The 14,831-nt window shown below is 38.8% G+C and overlaps 1 protein-coding gene across 1 annotated transcript in view; it reads right to left on the reverse strand.

The window, feature by feature from the left end:
• The window catches only part of LOC309409494 (polycystin-1-like protein 2), a gene marked incomplete at both ends in the record, with an annotated part of 42,017 nt that extends 37,340 nt beyond the window's left edge, over positions 1-4,677 (reverse strand). Inside the window, 2 exons of the mRNA XM_082005653.1 lie at positions 240-428; positions 4,281-4,677. Of these exons, the coding sequence (XP_081861779.1) occupies positions 240-428; positions 4,281-4,677 (586 nt within the window). The remainder of the gene's footprint in view (positions 1-239; positions 429-4,280) is intronic.
• Positions 4,678-14,831: the final 10,154 nt, after the last annotated feature.

Below are 14,831 nucleotides of genomic sequence, written 5' to 3' on the forward strand. Positions count from 1 at the left end.
TTGATCTCCATTTGCTCCCCCTCTCCTTCTCTGAATCTTTGCCCCTTGCAAAATCCCTCCTTTCCATCCAGCCTCCTGTGGGAACATCTTCCAGGTTAGTTTTCGGTGATTCCTTTCATTTTAGAAATAATCCACTTTACTATTCACTAACTCCACTGAAATTCAAAATAAAATATTTTAGGGACCAGGAACTTTGGCATGTACTCTATGCTTCTGACAAGCAATGCCATAAATGCTACCTGCTACTTCATCTTTGACACTGATCCAGCTACAGTCTTCATCCGTATCATACTGGAGAGGAGTCTCCGATGATACACAGTAGTGAGGCGTCTTCCGTCCATAAAAGCTTTCTCCAATTTGAATAACTTCTCCTGATCCACATTGTACAGTGGCATTGTAATTATCACAAGCAATGCTCTGTCCAGATTCTAATAGGAGAAAAAAAATCAGATTTAACTTTTTGAATTGCTGAAAAATCCTGCTACAATTCTCCTGCATATCCCCTTTTTTTGTTTCTCTTTCTTCCCTTTTCTCCCTTTTAAGCTAAACAATTAAGAAAACAAGAAAAAAAGAACAAAGAATAAAATTGTTTTGCTTTTTAAAATCCAAAGAATAGATTTACAGTTTTTACTGCCTTAAAAAAAAAATTGAGAACATTTTTTAAAAAACAAAATATTTTAATTTAAAAATAGACATATTTTTGTGGAAAACACTTAGCATTTGTTTGACTTGCAGTACTGGAAAGTTTAAAGTTACTCTTTACTTCTGAAAGAGCCCTGTGGCGGTGTGTGATTTGAATGATATTCAGGTAATTGCTCAGGAGAATAGTTTGCATACTAAATATGGGACCTGATCCCATTTCTGCTACAGAGGCACCTTTGTTCCTGTGTGATACTTGACTGACTTCATTCAGCAGGACTGCTCAAATGAGTAAGGTCATATCTCTAAATGCGTATACCTCATTCTTTGATTAATCTGGGACAGTTAATTATCTTTCAGAATTCTTAGTATCCTGTAGTAATCAGGGTACTTAATAACCTGAAGAGGAGGATGCAAAAGACTGCTCTCATATGCGAATGTTGCAAAAGAATGTTTTTGTTTCAGCTGTCTCGGGTTTAAATAAATTGTCCTCCAGTTGCTGTTTTGATCAATCCCTTTACGTACCTTGATTAACAGTGCCCATGTGTGCACACTGCAGTAATTTGTGCTATTGTTATTTAAAGACTAATCTAAGCCTGGCTGTAACTGTAGCAACATGATCAGTTTACAGATTAGAACTCTCTAATTAAGCTTGAAAAATAATTTGCTGTTAAATTCTAATACGGACTATCATCTCATGCATTTTTTTGTTCTTTACTGTCCCGTAGTATTTGCTGTCTCAACAACTTTTACATGGAAAAATGTACAGAACCTGCTTTGTGTTCCTAGGTACAAACCCTGGCTCAATACATATATTTTTTACTACAATGAATTGCTAACCTACAGAGCACTAAATGGTAGAATAGAAATAATAAGAAAGAATAATAGGGAAAGTTTTTACTGGCATTGAGAAACACAAATAGTTCTAGGAGAGATGACCAAAGAAAGGATGAAGGCAGAACACTCTGGTTTGTTGTTTGTATGCTATATTGTATACCTATCTCAGATGATCAAGTAGATAAATTATCAGTTTCATTTGAAGTTTCAAACTTAATGTGAACCAAGGCTCACAGCAGCTGTGTGTGAAGGTGTTAAGTATCACTATGCCCATTTTACAGAGAGACAAACTGAAGCACTGTCAGGTTGTGGGAATGTACAAACATTCAACACCCAGGGAAACTAATGAAAATATTGCCCCTGTTTCTTTGAGATGTTACATCTAACTCCTTGCATGCAAAACTGGTAAGAGAGGAGTCTATTATTGAAATATGTATGTGTATTAATGGACATGGGCTGTAGATTCTGAAAACAAGGATATAATTGCCTCAATCTGTTCTTGATTTCCTGGGTAATGGAATGATGGATGTAGTGTAGGACATTGTTACTCAATAATGCAAACACTCTTTGAATTTAATGGACTTTAAGTCAGATCCTATGGTAACAGATGATAGTTTTGTTACAAAGACAGTTGTGTACTGTGGTTGTAATGGAAAAATAATTTTAGTCTATTTTTGCGAGGAAAATAAGCTTAAGAGATTGTGTTGTCTGCCAATTTCCTCTCCCCCAATCATTTTTAATGTTACTAATCTTCAGCCAAATTTGTTATATAGATATAAATGTCAAAACATACTAGAATTTCATGAAAATCAATAGCTAGGGAGAAGAGAAAGAGCTACATCAGTGCTTCTATTAGGAGTAGGCATTATAACCCAACGTTTGTCTGTTCCACAATGTGGGATTCAACTGGCCAGCACGTACAGCTAGAGCTCTGAGGCAGCTACAGAACTGCAGGGGAGGGAGCTGAGGGAGGGAAAAGTATTGGGACATGCTGGGTATGTGGGAGTGAACTGAGAGTGCTGAGGAGGAGGGTAGGGAGGGGATGTGGAACAGAAAATCAGGACAGGAAACAAAACTATTAGTTTTGCTGATTGTGGAATGACTTGTTGATTTTGTTAGAAGTAGTACAGTACTGGAGCAGGGCAGTAGCAATGCTAGGGCTTGTGGAAACCTGTACTTGCATACTGGATTCAAAGACTTTTATATTAGTGAGCCTACAGCCAGACTGCCCTCCCAGTGCTCGTGACCTTAGTTCTATCTACAGTTTAAAATGCTTGGCTTATGTGCAAAGTGCAAGGAACATAAATTGCCCTCATATCTATATATTGAATGGGACGTTATTGCTGACGTTCCTTTCCAGGACTGTTTGTTCCAAGTCACAGTTTAAGGGACATAATGTCAGTTGATTTTCTGTCTGAGCAGTAAAATGCCACCAGGAAATACAGGTTCCTGTCTGCTTCCTTATCCTGGGGAAGCCCTCAACCTTCACCTGGTGGAAGGGTTTGAGAAGAAACAAGAAAAACTTGCTCTCACTTTTGCTTACTCCAGGCTGCTAAGAGTGATGTCTCTGGAAGGCTGGCTGTGTTTTTGGTTCAGTTACAAATGGAAATTATTTTGGCACATATTTATGATTAAAAGTATTTTTACAGGGCAGTCATACAGGTCCCACCTAAGTTGTGGGAGTTTATTCTTGCAACCATGCTATTACACACTACTCAAATTGGCTTTAAACTAGCTAGCTTATGTCCACTGTAGACATGGCCTGCTACACATTTAGATTCACTCTCAGATCCATTTCTATTTTACTAGCTCTCTATTGGAAACCTGAACCTTAATGGCTAGTTGCTGAGCATCTACATCTCCCAGGGATTTCAGGGTTCTTCCTTTCTTTGGATCATATCTTACATCAGCACACTGGAAAAAGAGCATCTGCTGGGGTTATATGGCTTTTTGCTTGTTCACTTTTAATAAGCTTGATTAAGCTATTGCGCAGACACTTTGAAAGCAACAAGGCAATTCGTGCACAGTTGTGAACACAGCATGCTCACTTCTCAGCTTCAGCTGTTGTGTATCTTACCAAACTCACAAATGAAGTCAAATTCCTGGCTGCAATTTTCAGTCACACCCCACTGATACTTGGCATTCTTTAGGATGTACCCACATGTGGATGAGAAGAGAGATGGCTGATCCTTGTACCAGTTACTGTAGCTTATATTTGAAGTGTCCAGCCAAATCATTGACCCTGTGAACAAAGTAACTGTGTCCTGAATGTTTATTTTCCACGGTAATACAATTACAGAGTCAGAGCCTGCAGAGCAGGACTGTAGCCCTGCTCCTACTAAAGCAGAGGTAGTTTAGTCTGCATAGGGATCTTCAATTACATTTTATATTTAACCTGATATAATAATTAAAAGAGACACCACCACTTCCCCCTGTGCTCCCAGCCTCAAGATTCCACCATTTCCCTTGCATCAGATCTTGCAGCACTTCCTAGTGTGATGAATTGGCTCAGCTTGCTCTTCCACTGGAGACCTAACCCAGCACATTTTTTTCACTGGATCAGCAAGCTGATCTAATTCACCATGTGTTTACACAACCACACGAGCCAAGAGAAAGAGTGAAAACATGCAAGTGGGAAGTTAAGCAGGCAATTAAAACATCTTAATATAAATCTGAAGTTACAGCAACAAAAGACAGTGGCTTTTCAGTAGATGTCTACAGGGGGACTAACTGCATTTGTTACCGTGTTAACTAAGCATCATGGGCTGATACAGTTTTAAAGAAGACATGATTTCAAAACCTACCGTCAGTAGTTTCATTCAGCAGGGAGTTTGAGATCAGTCCTATCCACCATTCCTGATCCTCAGCAATATGTTTTTGCAAGAACTCTTGAGTTTCCTCATTTTCAATAAAGACAAGGTGCCCTCCTCCTCTCTCACACCAGCTCTGGGCACTTGTGAAGGTACGCTGGAGTCTAACAAACTCATAGCATGAATGGTTGAAAGCTAGCTGGTACTTTGAGCAAGGGATTCCTTCATCAACGATTGCTTCCTCCACAGCCAAACATACAGCAAGAGAAACTAGAACTGCAATCCCAAGCCACATTCTCAGCTTGGTTGCCTGTGTGGCACTCGTCTTGCTTATCACATCACCACTCTTTTTGCTGCCTTCTTCAAAAGCTTGAGATGTCATCCTTGTCATGTCGTCAGCATTTCTCCTTCCTCTTTGCTGCTTGCACCACCAGCAGCAATAGAACATGGAACAGATTGCTTCTAATGCATAAAGGTGATTGTATCTGAGGATACACACAACAAGTGTTGATGCTAAGTCACTGCAATGGCCATTGTGAGGCCTATTGTATAAATGTCTCATTCCACATGAAGCCAGTTTGAAGAGAAGACATTAGAGTATTGCTTTTCTCATGAGCAGAGAAGATAAAGTTGATATATGCTGCTGTTGGACACATGGGAAAGTGAGATAAAGCTCCTACATCAAAGGCATCATTGTGTGAACATTAAAGCTGGAGATCTTTACAACAACAACAAAGAGATACAATAGCAAGAATGAGAGGAGAATGAGCAAAATGCGAAACACAAGGAGTTATGAGATGGGAAAACACAGTGCTGCTCTAGATACATTTAATTGTTTTGGATTGCTTTATTTTTAATAATTATTACTTGAGGTGCTTCTTTTGGATGCTAATTATTTGAGGTGCTTCTTTTGGATGCTAATGCAATGTCTATAATTATTGTATCATATCCATCCTGCCCACCTGTTTACACATATGCAGGTTAATCTCAGCTGTCCCAAGTAAGCTTCATTCTGCAGTGTTGTGTCTGTTTAGAATTCCATACCCCAAATGAAATGCTCCCATCATCCCTTAAAAGCTAAGCTGTTTAACTATATAGAGGTACAGCATTTATACCTGCTAGGAGGTAGAAGACAAGGCCAGCAGTTAAAACAGTAATTTAGAAAAGATTAAAATATTGCCTTAATCATCAGCACTACTTGGGAGCCCTATGTGCACCTTCCAAAGGCTGCTGATAGACTTTGGGAAGCCAGCCCAGCAACATGTAGGAGCTGAAACCCCTAAGTGCTTCTGAACTTCCTTAAAAAAGATACCCATCAAGTTTACAAGGCCACTGGATTAGCAGAAATACAGTACAAATAGGGATCTTTAGCTATTGTGTTCCTCCTGTCCTTGGCATTAACTCCATTGAATTCGATGCTGTTATTCTTAATTTATACCACCATAACCTGACACTGAAAGAACATGCACTTATATTTATTTACACATGGATCAGTGAGCCAGCTACTGCACCACAGAGATGCAGGAGGCAGTGATGTTTGGTTGAATTCCCGCATTGCAGAAATGTCACCGGCGTTGCACTATTGAACTGAAGGTAATGCACATATCACACAGTATGCCAGGCCAGCTCTAACTCTTAAAGCTTTCTTGCAAAGTGAAGTATGTGTACTGCATTTAAGAGTGATCTTCAATCCCAAGGCCTTTCTGGACCTCCAGTTCATAGTCAGCTGGATAAAGCAGGGCTATGATCAGGGTTTTCAAGATAAAGTTCATGGGGAAGTGTTTAATGGGTAGGACAATTGTGGGGTAGGAGAGGAAAAGGGGAAAAAAATGTACTGTGATGGAGGGATAGGCACTATGCTGGATGTCTCCTTTCCCACCGTACTTGAAAATCAAGACTTACGTCAGCTATGGAACCCTTGGAGCAGATCCCACATTAATTTCTGACTGATTAATAGGGAGGGCTTATGGAGCAGCTGAGATGAATATTCGGACTGGGTTTCCCAGCTCTGGAGAAGGGCAATCCATATTCTATAATTAGCTGATGGTTCTGGCCCAGTCAGTGCCCAGACACCCATCTCCTTCCTGGAAGAGACCATGTAACTGTGATTATCAGCTGGTTCTGTTGAGGATGTCTGCAAATCACGAGTCACTTTTGGGCTACATATGGAACTTCATAGGCTTCAGTCTGGGAATGGCCAACCCAACTATTTTATATTCAGGCTATTGCAAAAGTCAGAGTTGAGGGCAGCTGCTCTTCAGTTAGTTGGCCACTGTATATTTTCATGACATGTCCTTCAGAGTCCTAGCTTCTTCTTGGGTCATGCTGACTTGCCAGGCTTTGCAGAAGCTGGCAGCCAGCCCTCCCATTTTGTCCTTTTAGATATTAGAAACACAGCCTGTTTCTGAAAACATACATGTGACGAAGGAGAGCGTAGTTAAATGTAACTGGCTCAGTGATAGAGACTGTGCATCTCCAGTAGGTGCCATTGACTCACATTTGTGATGAATGGATTCTGTAGCATCATCCAGTTCTCTCTCTGCAACTGGAAATTTGTCTACATGAACTTGCTGCTAGAAATGCCAGAGCTGGAGATGCCACAGGCTATCCTCTGTGAATCTGCTCTAAAGCCATTGAAATTAATGGAAGTCTTGTCTCTGGCTTTGAAGGATTTTGAAACCGGACCTAAAAAAGAACAAATAATGTTTGGAAGCGTCTACAAATAAAGCCAAGCTCTCCAAGTGAATCTACTGTTGGCAGTTTCTACAGCAGTGTGAATTTTTTTCCTAATCTACCGTTGCTATAAGTAACTCTTCAGCTGCCTGCAGCAGATGGGGAATGGAAGAAAGACAGTTTCCCTCTTCTGTAGTTTGTTGACTTCATATATTTCAGTGCCAGTAAAGCAGTCTGTCAGTTTATTCTGTTTACCACAGGGAAGAGAAAAGCATTTACAGAAAAGAAAATACAGCTCTAAAAGCATCAAAATTAGCAACTAGGGTCCTCCGGAAGAGAGAAAATTCCTGAAAGCCCTTTTCACTCATAGGTGAAAAAAGGCTTGATTTCAAATAAATAGTGCTTCTTGAATTTACCATTTTGTAGGAAACATGCCTTTTGCATTTTTCCTCAACAGAAAGACATTTTAAAAATAGTTTTCTTATACCAGAAGTCCGCATAGAAGCTTCACAGTATAATGGTTTTGGTTTGGGTTTTTTTTTTGCTATTTGCCTTCATATAGCTTGCTGAATTTAAATAATGTAAATAGTTTAAGAAGTTACTTAAATAATCACATATGGTAGTGTTCAAGAGACAAAATGATGCACCTTGCTGGATAACCTCGTCTTGCATGTTTCAAAAGGCAGTCATGGAAGTGCTTAATTAACGCTTCTCATTGTCGCAAGGGGGTGGCTGGCAATTACAGTAAGTTCTCCTCTTCTGGCTGCCCATGGGAGTGTAACTGACCCCTAACGGGTATTGTAAAGCCACTCCAGTAACTACAGGGAAGTGTCAAGCATAATGTCAGCTGCATAGATTTTGGATACACCAAAACCATTCACTTTCTGGGTTTTGTTTGCCTTTTGTATAGTCTGAAGAACTGGGGCAGACTCATGAAAGAAAGGTCTGTACATAAGCATTGTTTTTAAGGAACTATGAGTCCTTTGCATATAGCCAAGACTTGTTAATCCGTGTTCAGTTACAGCTGTCTCCATGAAAGGCTGATGTAGCAACCACCCTTACAGCATGTGTTATGTACCGGTGACTTAAACTAAAACATATTCACCAGCTAAAATAAGGCTTGCAAAGCAATTGTGTTTTGCAAGCTTTGACTAGAAATTAGTGACAAAGCTTTCTTAATATTTTCACACCCTCACTCCAAGCTGCGATAAAGCTATGAATAACTAGAAGCTGTTGAGGTGAAAGAAATGTGAAGCATATATTGTTTACGATGGTGAAAAAGTTAATAGGTGTTAAAAAGAAATAACGGTAGCCTACACTGAGATTCTGTAAGGGAGCCTTATAGGTGGTGTTCACCACTGCTAAAAATTTAAAACCAGCTCAGTTTTGGTAGACAAATCTCAAAGTACTCATAATAGCTAATTAATTTTTTTAAAAAATGTAAGCTTATATGTGTAAATTATATGCCATTTGGAAAGTTTAACTTTATATGCCTAAATTCTTGTAGAACAGGAGACAAGTACACACAATGCTCATCTAACATATGTAGGTGTGGTAGGCTTGCCTTGACACCTTTGCAAATCAGCTTTTCATGCCCCAAATTAGGCACCAAGCACTGGACTGCATTTTTTGAAAAATACAAGCCTTAATTCTTGTTCAGCATAATCAATATTTCTATAGCTCAGGGCACTCTGAATCCAACTGCAAATTTCTCCATGACCAGCTGCTGGTATTAGGAGACCATGGCTCATTCAGAAGACTTTTCTATTTCTGAACTTTGGTGTCCCAGACTTGAGAAAAATTGATTCCAGAGTTTCAATGGGCTGTTGGAGAGCTTGGTGTGCAAACGAGGAGGGGAGGTTTGGTGCTGCGACTGACTTCAGGGTGGTCCTGATGTGTACCCTAGTGCAGATCACGGCTGCATCGTGACAGCCTAAGAACATTCTGTGATTCAAGAGGCCATTGCAGCACAGCAGAACAGTTTGACGATCCTTAATAGAGGCTAGAAAGTACTAGATTTGAAGAGTTAAGGAAGTGAAGAGCTGCCAATGGGAAGGAATAAGTCACACCCCCGTTCATTTTGGCTGTTGTTCATTTGCCTTGAGGAAGAGCAAGTAAATTTACTCTCTGTAAGAGGATATTACCATCTTTACATTCTTGAATATTACTGAATGTAATGTATAGATTTTATCAGGAATAGAAATATATCTCTGTTCTATGAATTGAATAATCATATAAATGGAAAATTGATTTATATTACTTTGGCTTTCTGTTAGAAAAAAGATTATTTTCAGGTATCATTAACTTGCGAAAAGATTGTGAGTGGTCTGTTTTATTGTGTCACGTACAATTCTGCCATGTGCAGAACTGCCTCTTGAAAAGATCTGTTTCATTATTACCCAAGTGGGTAGGAAGTACTGAGTACGGAGCAGACTGCCCGGAAAGGGATGTAGAAAACCCCCTAGGTACACCTACATCTTCCATCTCTCCAGCTGGCTTTAGAAAAGCCCCTCTGCCAAGTAGTTTAAGAAGGTGGGTCGCAATCATGCTTCCTTCCTTGCTGCTTTCCTGGGCTGCTTGTCCTGATACTGAGACCCAGTTATTTGCTGACTCAAAAAGGTTTGTTTTTGTTGTTGCTCTACTGTCTAATTTTCCATGTGGCAACACAGTGAACCTATCAGTGAGCCCTGCCAAGTTACAATTTTGATGTTATCTTGTTTAGAAAAACCGGGAAAACAATTCTTATCTTTACAGGGTGCAATAATTAAATTAGATGTTCATGCCTGGCATGATGGGGTCCGGATAGAGATAAGTAGAACTACATTCAGGGCTTGCTGGATTGGAAATAATTTCTGCCTATAGAATGTGTATTGTTACCTTTTGGCATAAATGTTGCCTGGATAAGTCCCTGAGGATCTTCTCCTAGAAACTGCCCCTTCAGAAGCATCTAGTATTGCCTTTGGGCTTGTAGCTTGGCTTTCCTTACATGTTGATGCCTCAATAACTTCCTCTTTCCCAGCTAGTTCCTAGGTTTTATTGTCTTCCACAGGAGAACTTCGACTATTGGGAAGAAGAGGATAAGCATGCCCTGTAAGAACGTTAACTGAGCAAGGGTTATAGATGGATAAGGTTAGCTTTGAATTCACGTAGAAGGTAGCAGAGCTATCTGAAGCATCTGCTGAAACCTCGTGTCTAAGGTGATCACTAGTCATGATCATGACTAAGTGGCACAATTTAGATGTGCCATTACCTTAATATCTTAATAAAAGAACTGTTCGAAGGATTAAAGGTACCCTCTTTGGGTAAAACATTAACTGCTGGTAGATACAAATGGACTGAACTCTTCCTAGCACACACAGAGAGGCAAAAAAAAATTCTTGGATCTGAATCTACAGCCATCACAACTCCACTGGTGTCTCTGCAGTCACTCCAGATTTCCATAAATGTAAGACTGGCCAGATTTCTAAGGCAGCCCAGTTCCACCTCTTGTTTGTTTTATTTAATTTTGTTACACATTTTTCTTCTGCTTGTTATGAGCTACTTCTGAGCTTACAGAACATGAAAACAGAAAGAAAAAAGCTGTGTTACAAGTTGTTTTCATTAATAATGTCTCTCATCAGTAGATATCCAACACCTTACAAAAGAGATCAGCTTCACAATCCCTATGAGAAGACTGGAGATCCAGCAGTCTCTCTGTTCAGGAACACTGATTTTGTCTTAAGCACCCTACACTCAGAGTCAGCCACCTGACTAAAACCAGAAAACTGTTCTTTTTAGTTTTTCTTTTATGTTCTCCTGAAGACGTACAGTAGGCTAAAATGTAAGACAATGTGTAGCAGCATTAACTTCTGTCACTGTAAATGTCTGTAACACCATTTCCTATACCTTCAATCCTGGAAGTGAATGCTGACCTTCATGTTGTCATTCTGCCCACTGGAAAACACATTACTGAACTGTATAACACATTAAATATTAAAACATGTAAATAGTCTTGGGATGTTGAAAGGTGCAGATAAGGTTATAGAAGTGTTATGGTGAGGAAGTTTATGCGGGTACTGTGGCTGTTTACTTGTTTGAATGTCTAGTGCTTAAATGTTTGGGCATTTAAATGCTTGGGCATTATGATCACTGGAAAGGCTCATTCTGGTTGGATACTAGTATGGGTAGGCTAGCAGTTCTGCACCTCAGCACTTGAAGAGTTTTGATACTAAGTTACATTATATTTTTATTTACATGAACAAATTGGTATTTCTGGTGACATGTATTAAAAATATGACTGTAGTAAAAGAAAATAGTATTTTTGTTTATCATAAAAACCAGTGAAAAACCACAAAAGTCTCACAAAAAATTAAAATCTCATCAAGAAAATTAAAATCTCACAAAAATAGTTATTTTGATCCAAACAATGCTGATCAAACCACTATTTGATCAAAACTGTCCTGATCCAAACAAAACCCGGTCAGGATAATATATGGAAACTATTATTACTTAAATTTGAACAAACTGCTAATGTGGTTTGTTCAAATGCAATTATACTTGGACAGTGCAAGAGAAGTATTCCTAGATAGTGCTGGTGGTATTTCTTTTGAAATGAGATCATGTCAATAAGACAGTATTGAACAAAGATTAGAGCTTATATCTCTGGCACAGTGAGACAGCAATCAAGTCAGCAAGAACAGCTCTTAAGTTCATATCAAAGTTTTACTATTGGAATCTTTATTTGGTAATAACAGATAACAGTTGAAAGTTCTGAGCATAGCTTAAAGTCATATTCAGGTAATTTGACCTTTGTTAATGGGCTTTCATTACAACTCAAATTTTATAAGAGAAAGGTTGAGATTAAAGTAAATTGAGTATTTATCTTTCAGTATAGAGATAAGGAATAATACTGGTCTCTCCCTGATTTATAAGGCAATGATTTACTTCTTGTGTAAGTGAATCAGAAGTACAAAGGTAGACACATGGCAATGACATTATTGTTATACTAGAAATTTAGTTAACCAGCTCCTCTGCCTTGGGAAATTTTACTTCGATTGACCACAGAGATCACACCCTAAATGTCATTCCCAGCTTTGCATGGCCACAGGGTACAACCAGACCAATGCTGGGCAGGGTAATGCTTTACTCCAAAGATGTCTTCATGGCCCTTTTTAAGTTTGAGAGAGGAGCTCAAGGCACTCAGCGACTGAAGGGATTTGAAAGCAAACACAACCCCAAATGAAACAGCTTCTAGCCTTCACCACAATTGTTTAAAGCAGAAAAGAATACAGTGAAGAAAACCTGCCTGTGGGTGGAGAGCTGGTAAGTTCAAAAATGTTGTCATGAGGGGTGAATATAGAGAGGAAACTGTGGGGAGAAATGCTAGATTTGGTTGGGGGGATTTGTATTTGAAGGATTATGCAACTAGATAGTGTTTGTAAATAAGGTCAAGCATCAGGAGAGGCTATTCAAACCATGGGATTCAATCATTTGCATTAAGGCTTATGTTTTCAATATTCTTTACGGGGAAGAGTAAGACAGCACAGTCTCCCTGAGTTTGTAATGTTTTGGTAAACATTTTATATGAGTTACAATGCATCTGGTAAACCCAAGGTCAAAGAGCCACCGGTAGTCTCTCCAGAGAGGGTTTTATTTCCTCCATGTTCTCTAGAACATGGACTTCTATAACCTTCTCCATTCTCTCCCACCAAACATGTCTTTTTTCAAAGGGAGAAGAAACACTGTGAAATAATAAATTAGAAAAGTCACCTAATCCACACGTACTTCTGCTGATACTTACATATTATAATTATAAATCAGTATTTTCTGATATGGAGATATTTCTCCATTTCAATGTAAAAAGGGGAAAATGACACAGTTAGCAAGAGTTATCTTATCTCTCCATATCTTACTAAACAACTTATCCATCATTAGTATGATGAAAACAACAAAGAAAAGTATTTTACTGGTAAATTAAGTATTTTTTCATTGACAAGCAGGAAAATGTACTTTGCAAGGCCTCCTTATTCAAGTTGTACAAAATATGGGACAAAGTTTTCAGGTACAGACACCTGAAATTAGCTACCAAAACACATTCAAGTTGATTTCAAAAGTTGCTGGATATCTGCAGCTCCTTGTTCTTCCATTCAAACAACTTTTAACAAGGTTTCAAATTATCTCGTCTTGGCTGAACCTTGAACTACATGAACAGTCATGGTGGAGAAAGGCAAAAGTGGTTTGAAGTAATCTTTTTTATTGCTTGCTTGCTTGCTCTATGGAAATCTTAATGCTGCTACAGATTAGACCACTCACAGGTCAGACAATTAAAACGCAGCATTAAGAGCTGTGGCCATGTAAATGGATGAGGATATGCTGAAAAGAACATATTAAAGCAAAGCAGAACATCATGGACAGAGAAAATGTCCCCACGGCTTAGTGGAAGCAGAGTTGAATGGCTTCGCTTTTTTGCCAGATCCTTTTCAGTCTCTTATATTGCTGAAAAATCCCTTATTTGGCTTCATGTATACAAGTCAGTCTACATCTCAAAACACACACACACACACTCTCTCTCTCTCATATATGCATATATATGCACATACATGCATAAATAGTGTATGTGCATGTTTATGTATATATATCTGCATAGTGTATGTATGTGGACTTTGATACCCTTAATCTCCTACAGCCTTCTGGTTCAATCCTGCTGTTTATTAATACTTTATTGGAATTAGTATTCCAACAAAGCCCATATATTTTCTTTTTTAATCTGGCTTCTTATTCTGTTATCACCTGCTTCTGTCAGAAGGTGATAACAGAATCTGTTAGTCTGTCTCTACCTACCAGAGACAAAGGTACGCTGTCTTGATGATCTCCTGAGGTGAAGATAAGCCATCAAACAGACAACAGGTTAGTAAGAGAGGAGCAAGTATAACAAGTGTGTCAGAGCAGACTGCAGCACAAATTGTGTTTTAAATAAAATAAATATGTATATTTACAAAAGATCAGTCAGCCGTAAGAAGCGATGTTAAAACATTTTGGGAACAATGGTGATTTAGCTGAAAAAATCGGATTTAAGGGTAACCTCATATGAAATTGCATAATATGTAATTGTGCAAAGAATCTTTTTATCCTTCATGTTCAATGGAGCCTATGATTTGTTCTGCAATCACATGCTTTACTTTGAAATAATTCTTTTCCCAGAGGATTTTAAAATTAACAACATTGAACTCAGTTAAGTACTTTACATAGAAACAAAAGCATGAAGTTAAAAATCCCCCTTATTTTTAATGATTCCTGCCATACTTTCACAGAGCAGATTCAGGTCACATATGGGAGAATATGTTATAGTGATGATTTGTGAAAAGATGTTTAATTCAAAGATGTGCCACTCAGTTCACTCTGGAACAGCTTGTATATAAAGAAATACAGCACATGACTGTTCAGTGATGGTATTTTGTTAATTAACAGAATAGCCCAGTTTAAATTTCACAGAATGGAAATAAAAGGATGACACCCTGCTCTGAAATACTTGTCACTCCTGAAGACTCAAAATGAGAACAGTGGGTAGAGATTTCTTCTCTTTTTCTCTCTCTACCTGACACATGGGGCGAACACCCCTAAGCAGCATCTGAAATTTTACCTGAAATGCTGAAGGTGATGTTTCAGAGTCATTCTACCTGACTCCCTGGGTCTGCCTGGCTGCTTCAAGAGAGGCTCATAAGGAGCAAACAGGCGAGTTAAGTTTTTCTTGCTTCTCCTTTGAATCAGTGGAAGAGTTAATTTTAATGAGAATGTGCAAGAATTACAGTGTATGTGCTAGGGATTAAAGATCAGCTATTATAAATTGTCAGTCTATAAGCCACCAGCCACTAGCCTGCACTGCACTTTGACCTT

This window comes from Phaethon aethereus (genome assembly GCF_964289735.1).
Source record: "Phaethon aethereus genome assembly, chromosome: 13".
Classification (NCBI taxonomy): Eukaryota; Metazoa; Chordata; class Aves; order Phaethontiformes; family Phaethontidae; genus Phaethon; species Phaethon aethereus.